At 41.3% G+C, this 22,057-nt stretch overlaps 1 protein-coding gene across 14 annotated transcripts in view; it reads left to right on the top strand.

Moving 5' to 3' along the window:
- The window catches only part of pard3ab (par-3 family cell polarity regulator alpha, b), a 354,566-nt gene that overhangs the window by 227,078 nt on the left and 105,431 nt on the right, over positions 1–22,057 (top strand). For 11 of the 14 annotated variants that reach the window (XR_004898393.1, XM_036005564.1, XM_031292481.2 and 8 more), the window contains 4 exons: positions 2,465–2,618; positions 15,465–15,651; positions 17,967–18,118; positions 19,727–19,771. Coding sequence is in view for 13 of the 14 variants with exons in the window: in XM_036005564.1 (XP_035861457.1) it covers positions 2,465–2,618; positions 15,465–15,651; positions 17,967–18,118; positions 19,727–19,771 (538 nt within the window). In the remaining variant the exon portion in view is untranslated. The remainder of the gene's footprint in view (positions 1–2,464; positions 2,619–15,464; positions 15,652–17,966; positions 18,119–19,726; positions 19,772–22,057) is intronic. The other 3 variants (XM_036005563.1, XM_031292479.2, XM_036005560.1) reach the window with 1 other exon arrangement.

Genomic DNA, 22,057 nt, shown 5'->3' with positions numbered 1-22,057 from the left:
ATGTGTGTGTTGCGGCCATGTCAAAGCAATGAGACTTAACAGACCGCATTGGTGGATGAATAAAATTAGAGCGCTTGGAGTCTCGTCAATCTCTGCTTACACGCAGAGCCGAAGGCATGGCCTAAGGCTCGCCAAGTATCTGGCTATTTATAAGAAATAGTGTCCAAGACACTGAGGAGGAAAACAACAATTCAATACACTCATACTCCAAGAGACCTGCTCTGAGCTGATTTAGAGTCCCTATACTGTATATTCTGTATAACTCATAACCAGCTGTCCATCAGATATTTGTTAAAATAATACCTAGTTACTATGAGGTGAAAGTTGTTGCTTAATTTGACATATTGTCATACCCTACTGACATATGGCAAATAATCCTGAATTTACTTTCCTCGCCATGTCTCCATCCCTTGACAGCCAATCTCAAATCAATCTCAAATGTTTGCCTTTGCATAAAATCACAAGCCCTATTGCCCCCATTCCTTCCTCCATCCCCATAGAAACACAGTGAACCCAGAGCAGCTGACTTCCTCATCACCGTCGGCAACCCGATGGGATCGAGACCTTCCCGGAGCTCAATTATCATCCTGAATATGCGATAGGCTGCAGTGTGATTTGTCGATGCGCCGTCAGTATGGCGAATCCCCTCAGCTATCACTGAGGCATTGGACCTCGACCCCGTCAGTTGGCTAATTCATTAACTATCTCATTGAGAGGCAAGAGCATCCGCACGCCAGCAGTCACAGCACCATATGGCGAGGCTAGAAACACACTTGTTTCCGCCGAAGATTGGTTGCAGCCGTGTGAAGGTCTGATTGGTTCCGTTAGCTGTGAATCGTGCCATTTCATTTGTCCAGTAAATGGTCAGATTTTATTATATATAAGATGTTGGTCTGATCAGAAGTTAGTGTTAAACCTTTGACTACCCCCTTATAGCGTTGGTCGCACTAAGTACATTTACTTAAGCACTTAAGAAACATTTTGAATTGCTTGTACCAGGGATTGGACGGTATGCTTTTGTCCCGATTGATTCTTTCACGATACGTAAGTACTGGAATTCAATAGTTTACCTATTTTCTTTTCATTTGTTGAATAATACACTTCTAGAGACAATATATGATGAGACATTTCTAATAACTGATTGTTTTCTAAGAAGAATGCACATCACGTCAGTCAGTCTGACATTTATTTACTTTGTAAAGAAGAATATAACGTGGAATTTCTGCATTTTCTGCTTCCGGTCTGTTTAGCTGGAAACAGATATGATGTAATCGCCGTCAGCGGTGCCATATTAACACAAAATATTTAGGTGAATCATTGGTAAAAATGAAAAAAAATGTAATTCCTACAAGCGATTCTAGGGAAAATAATCGATTTTAAAAATTGTCGCAAAAAAAGTCACAATGCATCCGATTTTTTTTCTCACCTCCAACTTGTCCCTTACTGGAGTATTCAATTTTACGCTAAATTATACATGTACTCCATTCACTACACCTCGCGCTTCTGCCAGCCTCCTAATGAATCCACACAAGTACTCTCCTGTAAACTGGACTTGTTTGTTTACATCCAAGTCCATTGGGCGGTGGTTATTACAGCACCTCAACAATGTAGTGAGCTGAACGGCTCATTGGCCAAAGAGCTTCTGCCAAAATGGAATCCCAGCGTAGCGTTGATCGGGGTGATTTGGCTCCAGCATTGACTCCAGTGTTATCGCTCGTTATGCGATGCCGCCAATGATTGTTATCCTTTTGGCAAGAGCTGTCATCATAAATGCAGAGACTGCAGCAAATCAATACAGTTAACTAACCAGTGGACAAACGATGAGGGCCAAGACACACACAAGCACACCTTCCCAGGCAGTGGATGTGCGTTTATGGGCCAGGGGCCAGCAAATGGTCCATTTGTCCAGCAAACAAGAATGTGTCATCATGGCTCCTGAGGGAAATGTCAAGATGCTAGCAAGCTAACCATCCCCTGTGGTGGGGGAGTGCTAGCTCGCTAACAGCCTGTGGCTTAACAGCCTATTGGAAATCCATGCTCATTTATCATGGTTACCACACTGCTAGCATTAGCATGAATAGGAGCCCCTGTGTGTCCATCCAGTATTGTTTAGCTTAGATTATGTATAGATCACAGACATTTTGTTCTAACTGTAAAAAAGGCACAGCACATTCATTCATTTCCCACTCATGGTTATTTATATTTATTAACCAAAATGCTTCTCAAAGGGCTTCACAAATCAATTTTTCGAAAGAGATATGATAAAAGTTAGCTTTGGCTAACTGTTGCTGTTTCCAGAACAGCTTAGAACAGTATATAATGTCTGTTTTATGAACATAATCAGAGAGAATACCATACAGTACACAGCCAAAGAAGGGATCATCTTCATATTTACTTGACTATGAAAGAACAAAGATTGAGTAAATCCAATCATTATTCTAAAATCACCTGCCTCCTCATTCAGGGGAGCCCAGGGAGCCCGCTGGGGGGCAGCCAGCAGACTATGAACACCTCCCTGGATGACCACGAGCGCCGGATCTCCCACTCTTTGTACGGTGGCCTGGAGGGCCTTGATGACAACTTGATGCCACGACAGGGCATGATGCCACGCACAATAGGTAAGATAGACATGTCTTTTGTTGGAACTCATTTACCTTTGGCTTGTGGTACTCCTCCAACTGCTGCTGACTTTAACATGGAGATTTATGTGAGTTTTTGGATCAATCTCAGTCTGATGCCATGCTATGTTGCTACGCTAAGACTGGTATTGGTGCTCAGTATTATATAGAATAGAATACACTTTATTGTCCCCGAGGGGAAATTTGTCTTGGGCATAGTGCTACAATCTGTAATCTACTGTAAAAATTAAAGTGCGAAGTCCAAAAAGTGCTGGTGTATTTATTGCACTTTTGCTCTGTCGTTCTAAGATTTACTATTGGAGTTCAGCAGCTTGATAAACGATAACTTAAGTCTGTTTGTTTTTAAATCTCGGCACATGGGATCTTCTTCCTGATGGCAGAAGTTCAAATTCAGGAAAGAGAGGGTGTTGAGAGTCTGCAGTGAATTATTATTATTTATTTTTTTCCTGACAGCTTGATCGTACAGGCACTGTATGGGATGAACCTTCTAATCAATTACACATACCCTATAAGAATGGTACAACATAGTAGACTTTTGAGTGCAGCATTTACATCTCCCGTGTGTGTGTGTGTGTGTGTGTGTGTGTGTGTGTGTGTGTGTGTGTGTGTGTGTGTGTGTGTGTTTTCCTGGTAGATTCTATGGTCCAACCTGTCAGGTTTTGTCAACGCAGAATACAACTCTGTCATCTGGTCTCAGTTCCTGTCAAGACTCGGTGGTTTTTAATGTCTTGGAAAATGTCAGAGAGAGAGAGAGACAGAGAGAGACAGAGAGAGAGCGAGATGGCCCCTGGAAAATGAGTTGCTGCAGACGCTCAGCTAGTGATTGATTCCAGGGGGTTGTTTTGTGTGTGTTTTTGAAAGTGTTTGTTTCCGTGTTAGTTTGCATGCTTATCATTCTCTCCGTAGGTGACCTGATCTGTCATTGCTTAAACCAGTGACAACAAGTGAGTGTGTGTTGGACTAGGTGAAAGAGATTAGCAAGCATATTTGTATCTTTGTGTGAGAGCTTGGCACGCGTCTGTACAGGATTGCGCGTGTGTAGCACTTGAATGATTGATGGACGGGTGGTGAAGTTGCCCAGTTTTAAAGAAAGGCTTCTGTACACCAGATGGTGTAACTGCTGTGTTCAGTTCAAGCAAGTACAAAATGCCCAAACTGTCTTTGTACCTTTGTCCTCTGCTTTTGTGTCTTTGCTTTGCATTTCTCAAAAAGACCAAAATGATCCATGTTATTAGGGACGCAAAATACTTCGACCTCTTCTTCTGCTGAATTAGTATTATTATGTATGTTCTATTATTAAGAACATACACAAAATACCTTAATTGTAAATTGATTAAGCAGAAGAAGAGTTGGAAGAGTTGCTACACCATCTTTGAATCTGTTTTTGAAATTAGCATCTACCAACTCTGCCTCATTAATCAATGCAACACCATGTGAAAGTGTGAACTGTGTTTTCCTTTTATGCAAATTGGTTGACATTGACACTGTGTTGTTAGTTCAATAGAAAACAAAGTGTGACTGACAGAGGAAGTGTTAATAGGTGAAGTTCCAGCATGCTGCCACAGTTCATCCATGCTTAACAAACAGCGAGGGCTTCTAATGAGCGTACAGGGTACAGATACTGTATGCAGGAGATTGACTGCTCAACAGCAAACAAGATCACCAAGCCAACCAGTAGAGCTGGAACAATTAACTGTACTGTAACTGTACAATTAATTGTCTCAGTCAAATAAAAAAAATAAATAAATAAATATATATATATATATATTCATTACTTTTTTTTTAACAAATTAAAGTTTTGAATGAATCCCAGGGTACATCTTTTGGTTCTATCCTTGTCATGTGACCCAGATAATGTGATAACACAGGTACACAGCCTATGAAGTAAACCACGCCTCTTTAATATCATAAAACATTTTTTTTCTAACTGTATTCCCCCTCGTCATTTTTGTTGCTATGAACGTGCATATACAATTGAAATAATAATATATAGTCCGACAAATAATCACTTAATATAATTACAATTTGGCATATCTAAACAAAATCAACAATTACCAGTCATTTGCCTTAAAGCAACACTGTGTAACTTTTGGGTGGAAGTGGAATTGTCCATTACATTACATTGTCCGGTTCATTCGAACTACAGATCCGCTACCCGATTTGGCAAACTTGCATAATGTAATGTAATGTAATGGACAATTCCGCTTCCAACCTGTAGGGGGACCGAAGCGGGAAAAGTTACATAGTGTTGTTTTAAGACCTTAGCTAATGTTAGCAATTAATTGCGTTTAAAGGTCCCATGGCATGGAAATTTCACTTTATGAGGTTTTTTAACATTAATATGTGTTCCCCCAGCCTGCCTATGGTCCCCCAGTGGCTAGAAATGGTGATAGGTGTAAACCGAGCCCTGGGTATCCTGCTCTGCCTTTGAGAAAATGAAAGCTCAGATGGGCCGATCTGGAATCTTCCCTTTATGACGTCATAAGGGGAAAGGTTACCTCCCCTTTCTCTGATTTGCCCGCCCAGAGAATTTGGCCCGCCCATGAGAGAGAGAGAGACATCATGGCTTGAAAACAAGCAAAGCATGGCAGTTGGTCAAGGCCACACCCCCACCCTCTCTCCTCCTCAATAGCATTTAAAGCTACAGATACAGAAATGGCACATCCTAAGTAAAGCTCCTTGTGGGACTGGCTCTAGTGGCTGTAATTCTGCATCAAGGCTGAATTTCGGGAAAGATACTTAAGATACAGTATTAGGGGACCACTAAGGTCTATATAAAGAGACTTCAGATACAGTATTAGGGGACCACTAAGGCCTATATAAAAGAGACTTCAGATACAGTATTAGGGGACCACTAAGGTCTATATAAAGAGACTTCAGATACAGTATTAGGGGACCACTAAGGTCTATATAAAAGAGACTTCAGATACAGTATTAGGGGACCACTAAGGTCTATATAAAAGAGACTTCAGATACAGTATTAGGGGACCACTAAGGTCTATATAAAGAGACTTCAGATACAGTATTAGGGGACCACTAAGGTCTATATAAAGAGACTTCAGATACAGTATTAGGGGACCACTAAGGTCTATATAAAGAGACTTCAGATACAGTATTAGGGGACCACTAAGGTCTATATAAAAGAGACTTCAGATACAGTATTAGGGGACCACTAAGGTCTATATAAAAGAGACTTCAGATACAGTATTAGGGGACCACTAAGGCCTATATAAAAGAGACTTCAGATACAGTATTAGGGGACCACTAAGGTCTATATAAAGAGACTTCAGATACAGTATTAGGGGACCACTAAGGTCTATATAAAGAGACTTCAGATACAGTATTAGGAGACCACTAAGGCCTATATAAAAGAGACTTCAGATACAGTATTAGGGGACCACTAAGGCCTATATAAAAGCATCCAAAGAGTACCATGTCATGGGACCTTTAAACAAAGAAACCGCGATTATGTAAAAAAAAATTAGACAATTAGACAATGATGTAATAATTGTTCCAGGCCTACCGACCAGATGAGCTGCCGACAGGTCCAGTGCTTTTATAACAGATAGCGGTAACATATTGCCACCAGCTGGACATAGACATACAGTAGCAACAGTAGCTGAAAGCTGGAGAGGTAACATGGAGGACTACAGTTACCAGGACAAGAAAAATCGGATTGATTAAATGCAAAGTATTCATTGGTATTTGTCTCTCTGCCCTCACTCTTACCTTAGTAAAAATGAAATGATCCTCGAAATGTGGATCAGTTAATGATCATCAACCGTAACAAGAACAGGAAGGATTATAAAATAAAAGATAATATTAATAATTTGTTGAGCAAAAACAAAAAACGTTAAAAGTGTAAAAAGCACATAACATTGCAGGTACAGACGGCGATTGAATTTCCCCAAGAGGAATGTGTAAGTATTTAGGAGCTCCGGCCGGGAATGTCATTGCAGCCGACATGGACGATACCGCCCTGGGCGAGGTTGCTGGACATCTCATCTTAGCCCCTGGAAAGCAATAAAGTCGCTGCTGATTTTTTTCTTAGCGTTCCTCAAAAATCTCCAATGAAAACATGGCGCTGCTCACCTTGAATGAGCTCACCTCAATGCTGTCATAGTGTTTAGTGAAATCCGAACCCTCATCCCATGAGGACTAAAATAAAGTGTGTGTGTGTCCAGTAGCACTGGCAGGATTATATTTTTTGTACGCACAAGAACTGCCCGCCCGCTGAAGCGGTTTACTGCACCAGAAATCAGCTGTTCTTATAATATTTAATGTGTATGAGAGTGTGCTAGTGTACTTGTATCATATACTGACCAGATCATGAAAATATTTTACTGAAGCGTTTTGTAAAAAAGAGAGAGAGAGAGAGAGGTTCATGTGCTCAGAGCAGACAGTGTGCCATGTCAACATCATATCCCGAATATGATCAAAAACGGGATAAGCCTCATGACCGCCATATTCATGTCCATGTTAACACATGATTCAAACAACATGCTATAGCTCCGTCCGTGGGTTTAGATACTCAGTGTCCAGCAACCAGTTTATCTACGGATCGAGTCCTAAACATGAAGATTGTGATTAATAGTGGATGGGTTGTTGGTTAAATAAGGTATAATTAATGAGAGAATGATTACTGTGACCAGAGCAGAGAGCAGAACAGAGCTGCTGTCGGCTGCTGCTCCTGTGAGCATTTACGCATTGTTCTCATTAGATGCGTTTCACGTCTCACAGAAAACAAATGGACGCACAGTGCGTACAGGATTAGGGCTTGCGGTGCCACTGCCCCTTACTCATCAATTAAATACACAAGGAATTAATTACCAACACCTGCTGCTTATTGATCCTCCGACATGTGGGCTTTTGTGTGTTGCTACACTGCAAATTGGCAGGGCTAAGCAGGGAAATGAAGATGTCAGGCTGCCTCCAATGGCCTGTTTCTTCTAATATTTCACCTAACCTTAACAAGGCGGGACACCAGATGCAAGAAACCTCCGAAGCTGGCCTGTGGAGGGATGCCCACTATATAATCACTAACTATCACAGACACATGAGACATTTCCCTGCTTATTAAACACTTAATCAGCCCAGTGGAGTGTTTTTTTTTTTTCCTGACCACCTAAGGGAAAATTCAACCCCAATTTGTCATGTAAAATATTTTAGATCTTCCATGGTTTCTGAATCTGTTCAAATCAAGTCTGTAATTTGGGACCCCCTTGGAAACGAGATGATACATCTCAAGGGGTTTATCCTAATGAAATTTTTTTTTCTCCATGCGCTTGGCTTGACCTCGAGATATCAAAGCAGCACAGTCATGGAAACATCATTTTGCGGTTTTGTGTCAAAGGGAGATTGGAGAGGTTGGGGAAGGATTAAAGCTTTATTTGAGCCGTTGTTTAATTTGCCAGTGTGGGCTGAGCACAGGATAAAGACCAGCAGGCATCCCCCTTCACTCAGCTTTTTATAGGTGCTTTTATTTTAGTTTATTAATTGGAGATTGATTCTGAAACAAGTTGAAGATCAAGACCACACACATGACAAGATTTCTGCCCATATGAAGACAGAACTCTTCTATGGATTAGTAAAGTGCCTTTGTGTTTGCCAGATTTTCATTTGAAACAGTATTAAAAGTAAATTAAGTTAACATGCTTCAGAATTATGTTTTTTTCTCCCAAACACAAATTCCATCTGCTTGCTACTGTAATTCATTTATCTTTCTTTCACTATATTTAGTAAAGAGTTGAGGTCCAAAATGGCCTTTTGTTTAGTGCTGAACCAATGCATGAGAAATTAACAGGTTTTTGTTGTTGTTGCATTTTTCTGTAGTTGTAACAACTTTTCAACGAAAAAGATCACAATATATAAAAACATTGCATTGGAACGATTTCTTTAGAGAGCAAGCCCATAGCCAGCCCAGCCTGTTTTTGCTGTTTTTCCCTCATTTTCTGTTCAACCCTTTTGTTGTCTTCCCTTCAACCTTGAAAAAAACACTTTTTTTTCTGACATTTGTGACGCCTTTTTTTCACAATTTGTTTTTGCTTTTTCCAACGTTTTAAATTTTAAAATTTTTCTTCTACACATTTTCAGCACTTATTTCTACGTCCAATATTTTCTGATATAAAACAAAAATTTAAAACGGGTCAATGTGACCCGAAGTCAACACAAGTTAATCATTGAGCCTTGAACATGAGGTTCAAATACATCATTTTGGTGACTTTTTATGCACTAATTTGTGCTGGATTAGCTTGTCTGCCGGTATCTTCAAACCACCCAAACCACCCGACATTTCAATTCAGTTCAATTCAATTTTATTTCTAGTATCAAATCATAACAAGAGTTATTTCGAGACACTTTACAGATAGAGTAGGTCTAGACCACACTCTGTAGTTTACAAAGACCCAACAATTACAGTGGTTCCCTCAAGAGCAAGCATTAGCAGTAGCTATTGTTACAGTGGCGAGAAAAAACTCCCTTTTAGGAAGAAACCTGGGACAGACCCAGACTCTTGGTAGGCGGTGTCTGACGGCACCGGTTGGGGGTGTGATGAACAGTGGCAATAATAGTCATAATAAAGATAATGGGACAGTGACTACAATGGTGGTCGTAGTAGTTCATGTCATAGTAGGACACAGCAGGGCGTTACGGGGTGTAGTGTGGCACAGCAGAGCATGGGTGGACATGGCAGGACGCAGCAGGACGCAGCCGGACACTGCGGGGAATCGCAGAGCGTAACAGGGTGTAGCAGGTCCACAGCGACCGCTGCACCCAAGACCCAGGTCTTGGTGCCACCCTAATCCAAGGCGATATTCTGGGTGAAGAAGAAACATAAGGGACTCCGGGGAGTAAACTCCCCAGAGATAGGTTAGTAACAGGCATTTCTGGGACAAGGATGCACACAAACGGAAACAAGTGAAATGAGGGAATAAATAGCAGGTCATTGTGTCATTTCAGAGACAGATCTCTCAAAAAATGCGCAATTTAAACCCAAACTATCCGCATGTCTACAGTAAATACCACCAGACAAAGTGTTGTGTTATTTGGTTGAACCAACCCTTTTAAAATACAGTTGGGCAACTTTGGCCAACGGTTGGGGCAGAGCTTGTGTAGACCTGCTCAAGGGTCTGTAACTTAACTTGTGTGGTGTCAAGTTGTGTCTCAAGTGTCGGAGAATGCACAAGCTAATGTATTGTTGCCACATGCAGTGCTTTCTGTGCATTAACAAATATTGTGTTTCATAAACAGAAACCGTTGGGTCATGACTAGGCATTGGCCGGTGTGAGATTCTGACGGTATGATAGCTTTCAGCAAAAATATCACGGTTTCACAGTATTGCAGTATTGCAATTACAGCTCTGAAATGTATTAAAAGTCTGGGTAAGAAAAACTTTTTTTTCCCCCATTGAACACAATGTAATTGATTTTTAAACACACTGCACAGTGGCAGGGAGACTAAACTGCACTGTCTGTCCATGACCACTCATAAAAAACAGCTCATACCTCAGGAACGGTATGACGGAAAGCTTTAGAGGTTTTGAAACCGTGGCTTTTTTAAACCGCGGCATGCCTTGAAACCGGTAACCGGCCCATGCCTAGTCATGACAGGTTTAAATACTGTGGAATGGTCTGGAAAAGCAGACGGCGGGCTCTTAGCTGCTGCAGTGCTGCTGCCCAGAAGCCAACAGTACTGTAGAAGTCTGTAGATGTGAACGTGTGTGAATACCAAGCAGAGCTTACCATGCTGAGCAAACCTCCATTAAATAAATAAGTGTGTGTGCGTGCGTGTGTGTGTGTGTGTGTGTGTGTGTGTGTGAGTGCTGGGGGGGTCTTTTACAGTTGCTTGCTTTAGGTCTTTTTCTCTCTTCGTAAGGGTGCCACAAAAAATAAATCATGCATTAGGCTTTCTTAGAAGACAACATCATTCCCATTCAGAACATATCAGCTTGCGTTTTGGCCCGTGCACACTCTTAGATCCCTCGCTGGCTTTCTGCACTCTGAGGATGCCAGGGATAAGAGAGAGACTTAATTATTCCTTCAGGCCAATAGCTTTCAAGGCCCAGCACCCCTGGCAATAACCTCCTTACTAATTATGCAAATAGACCGAGGCAAGACAAAATGAAAAGAGGAACAAAAAAAAAACTCTTTTGAATGTCTCTCACCCCGTGTTATTCTCACCTCTTGCTATCTCCATTTTCATCTAAAAAATCTTTTCATCCCCTTTCTTTCCTCCTGGCCATTTTGTGTCTCCCCTTTTGCCCTCAAATATGTAGTAATTTTGCACACAAAAAACATCTGATAATAGCCTCTCCCTGAGAATCTCAAATGAAATGCCTCCTAATGTTCCACTGCAGTTCTGTCACAAATGATTACAGCCACTGGCAAAGATAATGTGTGTTTTTTGATTTGATTCTCAGGTGATGGGTGTGCGCTCCGTCCACATGGCAGTGCTATTGTTGCTGGCGGATGGCTGCCCTTGGGTGCTGGCACTAAAACAAAGAGACGTTTTTTTTTCTCCGTTTACTAGGCTAGTGAGTTGACAGATTCATTGGCTTTCTGCTCAGTAGCTGCCAGTTGATTGTACTGCAGTTATTCAAACTGTGACATTGATGGGATTCTCAGTGTCGCGCATTGGACTGCTTAGGGAAATGGGATTAAGTGATTCTGTGAATGCACATGTTTGTGTGTGGATGGTTTTGTGTGTATAAAACGTGTGTGTGTGTGTGTGTGTCTGTTTGTCTGTGGAAAGTTGTATGTGTATAAGATGTGTGTGTGTGTGTGTGTGTGTGGTCTGAGAGAGAGAGAGAAGCGACCATGCTGTGTTAGAGGACTCACCCAGACTCCCAAATTCCCAGCGAATAACAAACACACACAGCAGGAGGGGGCTGAAGTAGCACACACACACACACACACACACACACACTAAAACCACTTACACAGTTCAGTTATGGCGTTTTTCCATTACATGGTACCTTCTCGACTCGACTCGACTCGACACACTGTGCGTCCGTTTTCCATTGCAGATTTAAGTACCGCCTCAGCGTGGCTGGTCGTCTTGCCGGCTCGACGCACACACCAGCACACAAACATCAGACCACTTGAGCTTGTTTTACAGTTCTGTGGAGGCTCCACGCAGGCAGAGCTTTCGCCGTAGCCTATGTAATATGTGGCCTGATGTATACATTTGTCAGCTGGTGTGTGCGTCGAGCCTGCATGTGTGTGTGTACGTAGGATACGGCGAAAGCTCTGCCTGGAGCCTCCGCAGAACTGTAAACAAGCGGCGCCTTAGTAAACTGCCGTGACCTAACGCGACACACACACAGAACGTCGAAGGTGTGTGTTGTTGCCAGAAGACACATTTTATTTCAGAAGAAGTTGGAGGCAGCAAAAAAACAAACAGCTGGCTAAACTGTTTAAAAATAGCGGGTTTGTTCAGGACACCCCCGTCTGTCGCTTTCACGTCACCTTTTCGGCTCGCCTCAGCTCGCTTGGAACCTCGACTGAGGAGGTACTAAAAAAAGTACCTGTTAGCAGGTACCAGGGACTTTTTTTCGTAATGGAAAACCAAAAAAGGCGAGTAGAGTCGAGGCGAGTTGAGCAGGTACCATGTAATGGAAAAGCGCCATTAGTGTGATAAAGGTCTGACTGTGTTAAGTGCACACACTCACACACTTTTGCAGATGCAGTTCAGCACAACTATCCTTTATATGTGGGTAAATGCTCTTTTACAAACATGCATTCTAACTGATGCACATACAAATGTCTTTTATTAGTTACTTTTTTCTTTTTCATTATCAGCAATTTAGTAAACAGTTATCAGGCTCCAGCTGTGTCTATACACATTATCCGCCACTGTTTTGGCTGTTGGGTGGTACGACTATGTACAACTTCTACAGACTGCTACGTTTGAGCCTTTGTTGTTCAAGAAGAATGCCTGTCAGTAAAAAATATCCACGCACCATCCAAGGCAGGATATATATCCTGAAAAACATTCCGTCCCAATTTTAACTCTGTCTAATCTAGGTGGACCACACCCAAAAGGGGAAAGGTATTAAAGTGTTAAGTTAATTTCCCAACCTATGTAAATGTATACCTCAATGCAAACATAAGTGTCTATACATATTCGACACAACAATCAGTGTAGCAGGATGCAAGTGAATGATGGACAGAAACAAACCAAAACTAAGAAAACAACACTAGCATGTCACAATATGTATTTTATATTATTATTATTATTCTTTATTTTGTTTTTGTTTTAATAAAAGTGGATATTATTGACACGACAGTGGATATTAATGACACCATTTTACCATTAAAGGGGGTGTTGCCCTTTGCTGCAGAGAGAGAGAGAGAGAGAGAGAGAGAGGTGGAGAGAGAGATGTGTGCGCTCAGAAAAGTTCAAACATTTAGAGACCAACAACCCCATTAACATTCTCTGATGGGTATTTTTTATGAAATGTATAGATTTTCAGTGGAGGGAATTACGTATAGGTTATTTGTAGGCTTGTTGAGCTGTGTGTTGCCAATGAGCACATCGGTTTGAATTATGTTTTTATATTTTTTATTTGCTCTCATGATCACTAACCACTGCCAGGTTGCAACTGAAATAATAGGCTAAACCAACGGCAGTTTATGGAAAGGACAAGTGTAGTTATGGTCAGATCTTGTGTCTGACTGATGGGGAAGTGATATTGATAAGCGTTGTGATTTATGCATTTACAGCGCCGGCTATTTTTTTGCCCGCTTTCCTTCCTGTTTTAGGAAGCAGCGACTGTATTGCGTTTTGCCTGTAAAACTTTGTCTGTGCTCTTCATATTTATGTAGAATTATAGTTTGTTCTTCTTATATAAAATATGCAGCTCTGGTAGATGTTTGTGATTGGTCGTGCTGTGCAAACGCCGCCTCTTTTATGTGAACGCGTGCGCCACTGGATTGGGAAGCCCTGGGTTGATTGAACTAGTTGTTAACCACCGTTGTGACACAGCTTATGCGGGACCGCAGTTGTTAGGTTAGGTGAAGACGGGGAACTGAAATACATCCAGGACATGTTGATCTGGATTCGTAGTACAGGCCTCAGGTCTCCGTCTTTAAAGCCCTAACTCTTTCTACAGACATACAAACTTCTCCCTAAACTCAGTACACAAGGCTTGTGATGCATTGAAGCTGCCCTTCTTTTGATGCAGAGAACCCCCCCCCCCCCCCATTTCAAAATACAGATTAAAGACAAAGTCATGCGCTGCATTTCAATTGCTTTTTAAGCCTTGCTTTTCAGAGCCTGAGAAAGAGGGCTATTTTATTTATTCGCCTCAGCACGGGGAAGTTTTTATCTTTATTTGTGAGGGCACAGCTTGAATTAATCATAGTGTTTTGACATAGGAACACCATTGTGCTGCCAAACTCCACTTGGTGTAAGCTGATTAGCCAGGAGCAGTTTCACTCTGCTTTCAAACTTCAAAATATGTTTTGTGGTTTAAAGAGTTGCCCTGTATTTCTCTTTTCTTTTTGATTTGGTAAACTTGTTTTGCTGCAGTTGGCCCATTAAATTATTCCTGCAGTCTCACGCTTTTCACAAATAGATGAATGCACGAGGATGTTGTGTAAAAGAGCTGGGTAACTGACCAGCTTTTTCTAAGCTTTTACAAGTGTTTCTTTTTCATGTTGATACTATTTTTCTATCATCCTCCTACAGTAGGAGCTGAAAGACATAAGCGTTATTTTGTCAGGGCCATAGTCCTATTTTCTCATATCTTAATTATTTCAATCGAATCCTGTTGCACTTACAGGTGTAAGAAAAGCATGAAACATTAACAACTTTACTATTATAAAAAATGATATATACTGATGGCTTTGTTGCTGAGAGTAAGATGAAAAGTTGGATACCACTCTCATATCTGTGCATTAGGTACGCAGCTCAGGCTAGGAGGTGGTTAGCTTAGCCTAGCACAAAGACTGGAGAAACAGCTAGCCATTGTCCAGAGTTCAGAAACACACCTACTGTACTAGCTATAAAATGTTTGGATTCACATATTTTACGTTGTTGGTTTAAACTGTTTGAGTCTTGTACTTGAACTGTTTCTTAGCAAAACCACAGCCAGAAGAAGTGACTTTCTGGAGTCTTGCGGTCACCATGAAGTTGCCAGGCAACCAGAACACAGAAGTGCGGAGCAGATGGATGAACAGGTTTCTTTGTTGTCAAGGAGTAGTTGCACTATGACGTAACAAATTGAACAATGGAAAGAACCGGGCTAGCTGTTTCCCCAGTGCTTCCAGGCTTCATGCTAAGCTAAGTTACTAGCCACCCAGCTCCAGCCCTGTACTTACAGTAACATACAGTACAGACACATGAGTGGTATCTATTTTCTCTTTTAACTCTTGCTGTATAAAAGTGCATATCCCAAAATGTCAAACTATTCCTGTAAGTATAAGATGCACAGACCTTTGTCAGGGTAGGTGATTATTCTCAAGCAAACGTATAATAAAGTTTATTTTGTTTTCAGGTTCATTGTCAATGTAGACAACACCGCCTGTCTGTTGTGTTAAAAAACTCTTTTGTGCAAAGTTCTACTGGCATTTCTTTCCAACACAAAGTCATGAGAACTGCACATGAAAATAAACATGCCGTCCATATCCTGTTTAATGATATTTTGAATAAATTCAACTTGGCTTGTTTTGTTTGATTCCACATATTGTTAATGTTTAATACAAATGCAATAAGTCTCTTTGAACATGAAGAGAAACTCCACAGACAAGGCTGACGGTCTATGAATAAATTAAAAGAATTTAGATGAAGAATTCGAATTCAAAAAAGAGATCTTGTCCCCTGCAGGAAACTATCAGCTCTCGCCGACCGTCAACATGCCGCAGGACGACACGGTGATCATAGAGGACGACGGGCCACCGCTCCTCCCTCCCAACCTCTCCGACCAATCATCGTCCAGCTCCCACGACGATGTGGGCTTCACCGCTGACATGACGCCGCCCTGGGCCAAAGAGCTGCCCCCTCAGAATGACAGGTGGGCAAACTTGAATTATTCCTAACACAGAGTCTTGCTTCAGTTCCTCAAACATAATGCTGACAAGACTTTTCTAGTCTTGACGACCACTCGGAGCACTTTTACATAGTACAGGAACCACTCACCATTCACACACATTCACACACACTGTGGCCGAGGCTGCCGTACAAGGTGCCACCTGCTCATCAGATAAACATTTACGCACATTAAAGGACAATTCTGGCGTAAAATGAACCTAGCGGTTAATAAAATATGTGCACTGAGTCGAACGTTCTCTGGGATGTTTCATGCTAATCTAATGTGTCTCTAGCTTTAAACTAGCTACCGCAAAACTGGTGGTTAGCTGCTAACGATAGCTTTCAGGGCAGAGGGTAAATCACTATTTTCTACCACTAACAAGGCTCAAAAACAATGGAAACAATGGAAACAATCATGAGCAGTCGAATCGCGAACGCTGAGTTTGAGGTATGTTACTGGTTAATGGTTGCACGGCGTTCGGGGTTCGACTGCTCATGACTGTTTTCCAAGATGGCGGCCGAAACATGAACACTACTGTCTTTATAATCTATCTTTTTAATAAACTGTCTGTACACTTACAAAGTTCTCAATGCTTTGGTTTACATGTAGGGACCCTCATTATGCTACTGTGGAAGTGTGGTGCTATTCTGAGCCTTGTTAGAGGTATAAAATAGTGATTTACCATCTGCCCCAAAAGCTAGCATTAGCAGCTAACCACTGGTTTTGCGGTAGCTAGTTTAAAGCTAGAGACACATTCTATTAGCATGAAAACATATCCTAGAGAACGGTCGACTCGATACACATATTTTATTAACCCCTAGGTTCATTTTACGCCGGAATTGTCCTTTAACACTCCGCTGGCGCAGCATCGGGAGCAATTCAGGGTTCAGAGTAGGGATAGATCGATTATCGGTCCGTTTTTTGGCAGTTTGCTGATTATCTGTATCAGCGCTTTCTTTGCCTGATAACTGATAAAGTTAATGAATTAAAAAGTGTTGTACTTTGGCTCGGCTACAGCTCTGTGTCTGTCCCTCTGCTTCAGTTTCTCTCACCACTGAGTCTGACTTCATGTCCCCCCCCACCCTCACAACACTATCTGACTCTCTCTTACTGGGGATTATGTTGGTCACTGAAGGCTTGTATCATGTGCAAACAGTTTTGTTGTCATTACTTAGAATTCCTCATCGGGGAGACAGAAACTACACACTGTAGCTTTAAGTAAAAATTCCGATGCATGTCTTTTACTTGTAACAGAGTATTTTTACAGTGTGGTATTAGTTATTTTACTTTTAAGTAAGGATCTGAATACTTCTTCCACCGCTGCATGCCAGTGTTTATTCATCACATTAATGCATAGCATAGAGCTGCGTCTAACCATGAGCAAATCATCCAATACATACAGTAGGTTTTTATTTAAAAAAAAATACTACTTACTTTTCAATCAATTGATTGTTTAGTGATCAGAAACCAATGACACATGGCCACCACATGCAGGGTGTGTATCTGTGTGTGTTCCTGTGATGGGGAAGGATGAATCTTTCTACTGCATATGATGACTCCCAGAGCAGTCCCTCTGTTTCTCATCGTGTCTCTTTATGTTTGGGCCTGATAGTCATTTTCTCTCTCTTTCTCTCACCACAATCTCTTTTTAATGCCATCATTACTTTCTTTTTCTTTATTCTCCTCTTTTCTTTCCTCCCCTGATTTCTCTTGTCATATCTTATTTCGTTCCTCTTTTGTTTAACTCCCTTGTCTTTTTCTCTTCATACAATTGTTTTGTGTTTAGCTTTTTCCTCTTTGTTGGTCTCACTTTCATCTTTCTTTTTCTCTGCTTCTAATAATGTATCTGCCACCCATTTACTTTCTTCTATGTAAAGCTCTCTCTTTCTCCTCTCTCTTTCATTTTTCTCGCCCATGCTGTCTTCAAACTTTGTTTCTTGCCTCCGTCCCTCATTGCCCCAACCCATTCTCTTTTATTTTTCCACATATTCGGCTCTCCTAAGTCTTTTTCAGATTTCCCTCCATCTCTTGTTTACTCTCTTAGTTTCCTTCTTTGAACTGGATGAGTTCAAAGAAGAGAGGTTCTTTATAACCTTTTCCACTTACATCTTTTAAATGTCTAATGCCACATCTGTATTTGTTTTATTTTTCTTTCTCTTCCTCCTGTAGTATCTTTTGAAGTCTCCATATTTTATATAGAAAATGCTAGACATGTTATCTATACTATTTATCTGTCCTTCCTGTGACACAAATTACCCCGTGTGGGATCAATAAAGCCAATCTTATCCTACCTCCAGCTCCCTGAATCCAGATGAAAATAATCCAGACGGCAACTTCCAAAGGGAAGGCTTTGGGCGCCAGAGCATGTCGGAGAAACGCACCAAGCAGTTTGGAGACGCCTCTCAGCTGGAGATCATCAAGACACGCAAGTCCAAGAGCATGGATCTAGGTACAACTTTCAAAACCTTTTCAAAATGATGTTCATTAGATTCCAGGGAAATGAGACACGTCCATGAACAGGAACTGACGGAGAATGTGAAAACCTCCACCTGCTTCCAGTCACACCATATATGAACATGGCACATCCATATCAGCTGAAGGAGGTAGCCTTAGCCTGTTGTTTGCCCTTTGTGTCATCATCATTTCTCATCATTTTTAAGATACAGTTCAAGGGTTAAGCATTAGCTACAGTACTTCTTCAGCCATACATTGTTGGTGTCAGAATATGATATGGATGGATTTACTGTATACTGGGGGATTTACAAGTGGTAAACCCAGGAGCACAAAACTTGTTAAGTGGTACAATTCCCTTTTCTTTCGCCCAACAAACTTAGAATATGTACGGAAGAGGATTAGGGCCACATGTGAAAAAATGTATTGAGTTCTGAGTTTAATCTCAGAATTCTGACTGATCTCATGAAGTGGTGTATGTATGACACGGCAATTCATATGCCATTATTGGTGTGTTATCAAGACGCATACTTGCTTTTTAGCATGTTTATCAACGCCGTTTGGCCTCCATTGACTTACATTACCTTGCGATTGCGTGCGAATTGATGCCGTAGCGAGTAGTATGAAAGGGTGAAAATCCACGTAGGGAGGTTGGTCAGGGTGGAGGATGGGTCAAACACAGGACTTTCACCCAGGAGAGCGCGGATCGCGTCCTGTGTGTGACGTTTCCTTCGTGTCCCGCGTGTGACGTTTCCTTTCCACGTTTGTTCTTTTCCTAAACCCAACCATAGCCTCGCGATAACAGCAAAGTCATGATGTCATGTTGCAGAATTCTAACTTTTTTTCTCAGAATTATAAAAATTAAATTCAGAATTCAGAGAAACGAGTCAGAATTCTGACTTTATTCTCAGAATTATGACTTCTTTTTTCTGGGAAATGGAAGTCAGAATTCTGACTTCAAACTCAGAACTCAAATAAATTTTTTCACATGTGGCCCTAATCCTCTTCTGTAAATAGTAAGTGTCGGGTTAACTGCATTGAAGAAGTTAAGCATTAAAGGCTGGTGTTCACTTTTCTATGGAGTCATTTGATAAACTCAGCGCACCTCAGCTACTTCAAATTCTGCAAAACCTTTCATGTTACCTTTAGCACATAATCCCTGCACGGCCCCAGGTTTCAGACTTGATGCTTGTATTTGAATGTATTCCACCCCCTTGCCTCTGTATGGAAACAGACTCTGCATCTCTCGCCCCAAAGTCAAGAACTTCCCAGTGTTGATTCACCTTGAAATGGCTTCGAACAGTCGCTGATTGCTTTGGCTGCAACCGTCTCTCCGCTCGCACTCTCTATAATCATATCTAATCTTCTCTGCCAGATTGCTGCTCTGTGCCGTGTTGATATCACAACAAGTCTGATTGCTATCCTCAAGCCCTCTTTTCATCCCCCCCCCCTCCTTGTCTCGCATGGCGTCCGATCCTAATTGAGATGAAGCACTTTGTGATGTTTGCAGCGCTACCTGGATGTTGCATGTGGAATGTCATTTGCACTAACTGAACCCTCAAATGTTTGTACCCCTCCCCTCTGTCCTGCCCCCTTCCTTTAACAGTAGCCGACGAGATTAACCTCACCCCTCGTCCAGACACCAACACAGGTAAGTGCCGCTGCACTGCAAGGTAGAACGGAATACTTCCCTTCGCCTCCATCACCATCACCTTTTCCTCTCCAGGTGCATATCCAAGGCCTGGGACTGACGGCTATAAGTTGTGTTTGACATTTATGTTGACTTAAAAGCCCCCAGGAGTCCTGTTTCGTACAGAAAGTAATGCTGTTTTATGATCTTATACCACATTATGTTTTATTATCCCATCACATTTAGCACGTTCCGACTTCATTCATCAGGCAAAGGAGGGAAATTACCTGCACTATGATGGCTCTCATTGCACATTCTGTATAATGTACATTTCCACAGCTTATTCAATCAGTGCAACAACAGAGTCTCCATTAGGATTGGCCATCGAGAACCGGTTCCAACTTGGAATTGTTTCAAATATTATGATTCCAATGGAATCGTTTTCTTATTGGAATCGTTAGGAAAAATTTGGTTTTGAATCCAACCAACGTTTCCAAATTTGCAAGTTTTGGTTTCCGTAGTGACCACCGTACTATCAGGTGCAGTAAGCGGCGCTCTGAAACGTGGCTTTATTTTATGTCGAAAAAGCCCAGTGAAACTGCACACCACCATTGAATGAAAACAAAATTGCCCTCTTATCTGTGCAGGTGACCCGTTTCATCTCCACCCCTCAAAGATCGGAATCGAGAATCAATAAGAAACAGAATCGAAAGTAAGAATCAGAATTGGAAATGATGCCCAACCCTCTTCTCCATTCATCACTCCACTGCTCTGAGAAATACAGTTTTTCACGATTATTTTCAGATTTTTTCTACTTTGCTGATCTTTTATGTGATGTTAAACTGCTATCAATACATTGCAACACTTGCAACCTGTAGATGTATCAAATAAAAAGCATACTAGGAAAGGGGGAGATTATGCATGCCCTATAGGCTGCTTAAAGGCTTTTAAATTGGAAATACCTTTGCAGGTTACATTGACAGTAACTTAAAGGACAATTCCGGCGTAAAATTAACCTAGGGGTTAATAACGTGTATCGAGTCGACCGTTCTCTGGGATATGTTTTCATGCTAATCAAATGTGTCTCAACTTGAAACAAGCTACCGCAAAATGGTGATTAGCTTATAACGCTAACCTTCAGGGCAGAGGGAAAATCTCTATTTCTACACCACTAACAAGGCTCAAAATGGCACCACACTTCAACGGTAGCATAATGAGGGTCTCTACATGTAAACCGAAGCATTGAGAACTTTGTAAGTGTACAGACAGTTTATTACAAAGATAGATTATAAAGATAGTAGTGTCCATGTATACATGCAGGCGCCATCTTGGGAAAACAAATCATGACCATCAATGCTTCGGTTTACATGTAGAGACCCTCATTATGCTACAGTGGAAGTCTGGTGCTATTTTGAGCCTTGTTAGTGGGGTAGAAATATCGATTTACCCTCTGCCCCGAAGGCTAGTGTTATAAGCTAATCAGCGGTTTAAGCTAGCTTGTTCCAAGCTAGCGACACATTCGATTAGCATGAAAACATATCCCAGAGAACGGTCGACTCGATACACATATGTTGTTAACCCCTAGGTTCATTTTACGCCAGAATTGTCCTTTAACAGCGAGTAGCATCAATTGGAATGAATGAGCGCATGAGGACAGTAGGTAGTGTTTTATAGAGACCTCTGTGCAGCAGAGTTGAGTGTATGGCAGGAATATGTTCTCATACTGATAGAATTACTGCTGTGGAAATGAATATTATGCTTTACCAAGACAACTGGTTGAAAAGTGGAGTTAATAATTACAGAAAACATCTTTTAAGCAAATTATAACTGCAGCAGATCAGAAAAAGGTAGGCTTTTTAGCAAAATATCATAAAGTTACTAAACAAAATGTAGGTAGCTCAGGGCTATTGAGAGATATTGAGAAATAAACGTCAAAAATCTCAGAACAAGTGCCAAAAAAAGTCGAGAAAAGCACCAAAAACATTGGAAAAGTGACAAAACCCCGATTTAAGCAACAAAAAGGCCGACAAAACAAGAAAAACGAGGGAAAAAGCAACAAAAACTTTGAAAAGCGAAAAAGCAACGAACAGCTGAAAGCTTGCCTAAGGCACCAAATTGGTTAGGGCCTGCTCTGAGGTAGGTAGATATGAAAGACAATCTGACAATGTACAGTATGTGCAAATGATCTTTGCCAAGTGCTGAGTGTTGCATTTTAGTGAATAAATTCAGTCACAATTGCCATTGAGATAGTCTGCAAAACATTCACCTTTCTAACTAATCAAAAGTGCACATAGTTTGATAAAATCT

Source organism: Sander lucioperca, chromosome 9 (assembly GCF_008315115.2).
Source record: "Sander lucioperca isolate FBNREF2018 chromosome 9, SLUC_FBN_1.2, whole genome shotgun sequence".
Classification (NCBI taxonomy): domain Eukaryota; kingdom Metazoa; phylum Chordata; class Actinopteri; order Perciformes; family Percidae; genus Sander; species Sander lucioperca.
Note: the sequence above shows the minus strand (reverse complement) of the source record. Positions and strands in the feature narration are given on the sequence as shown.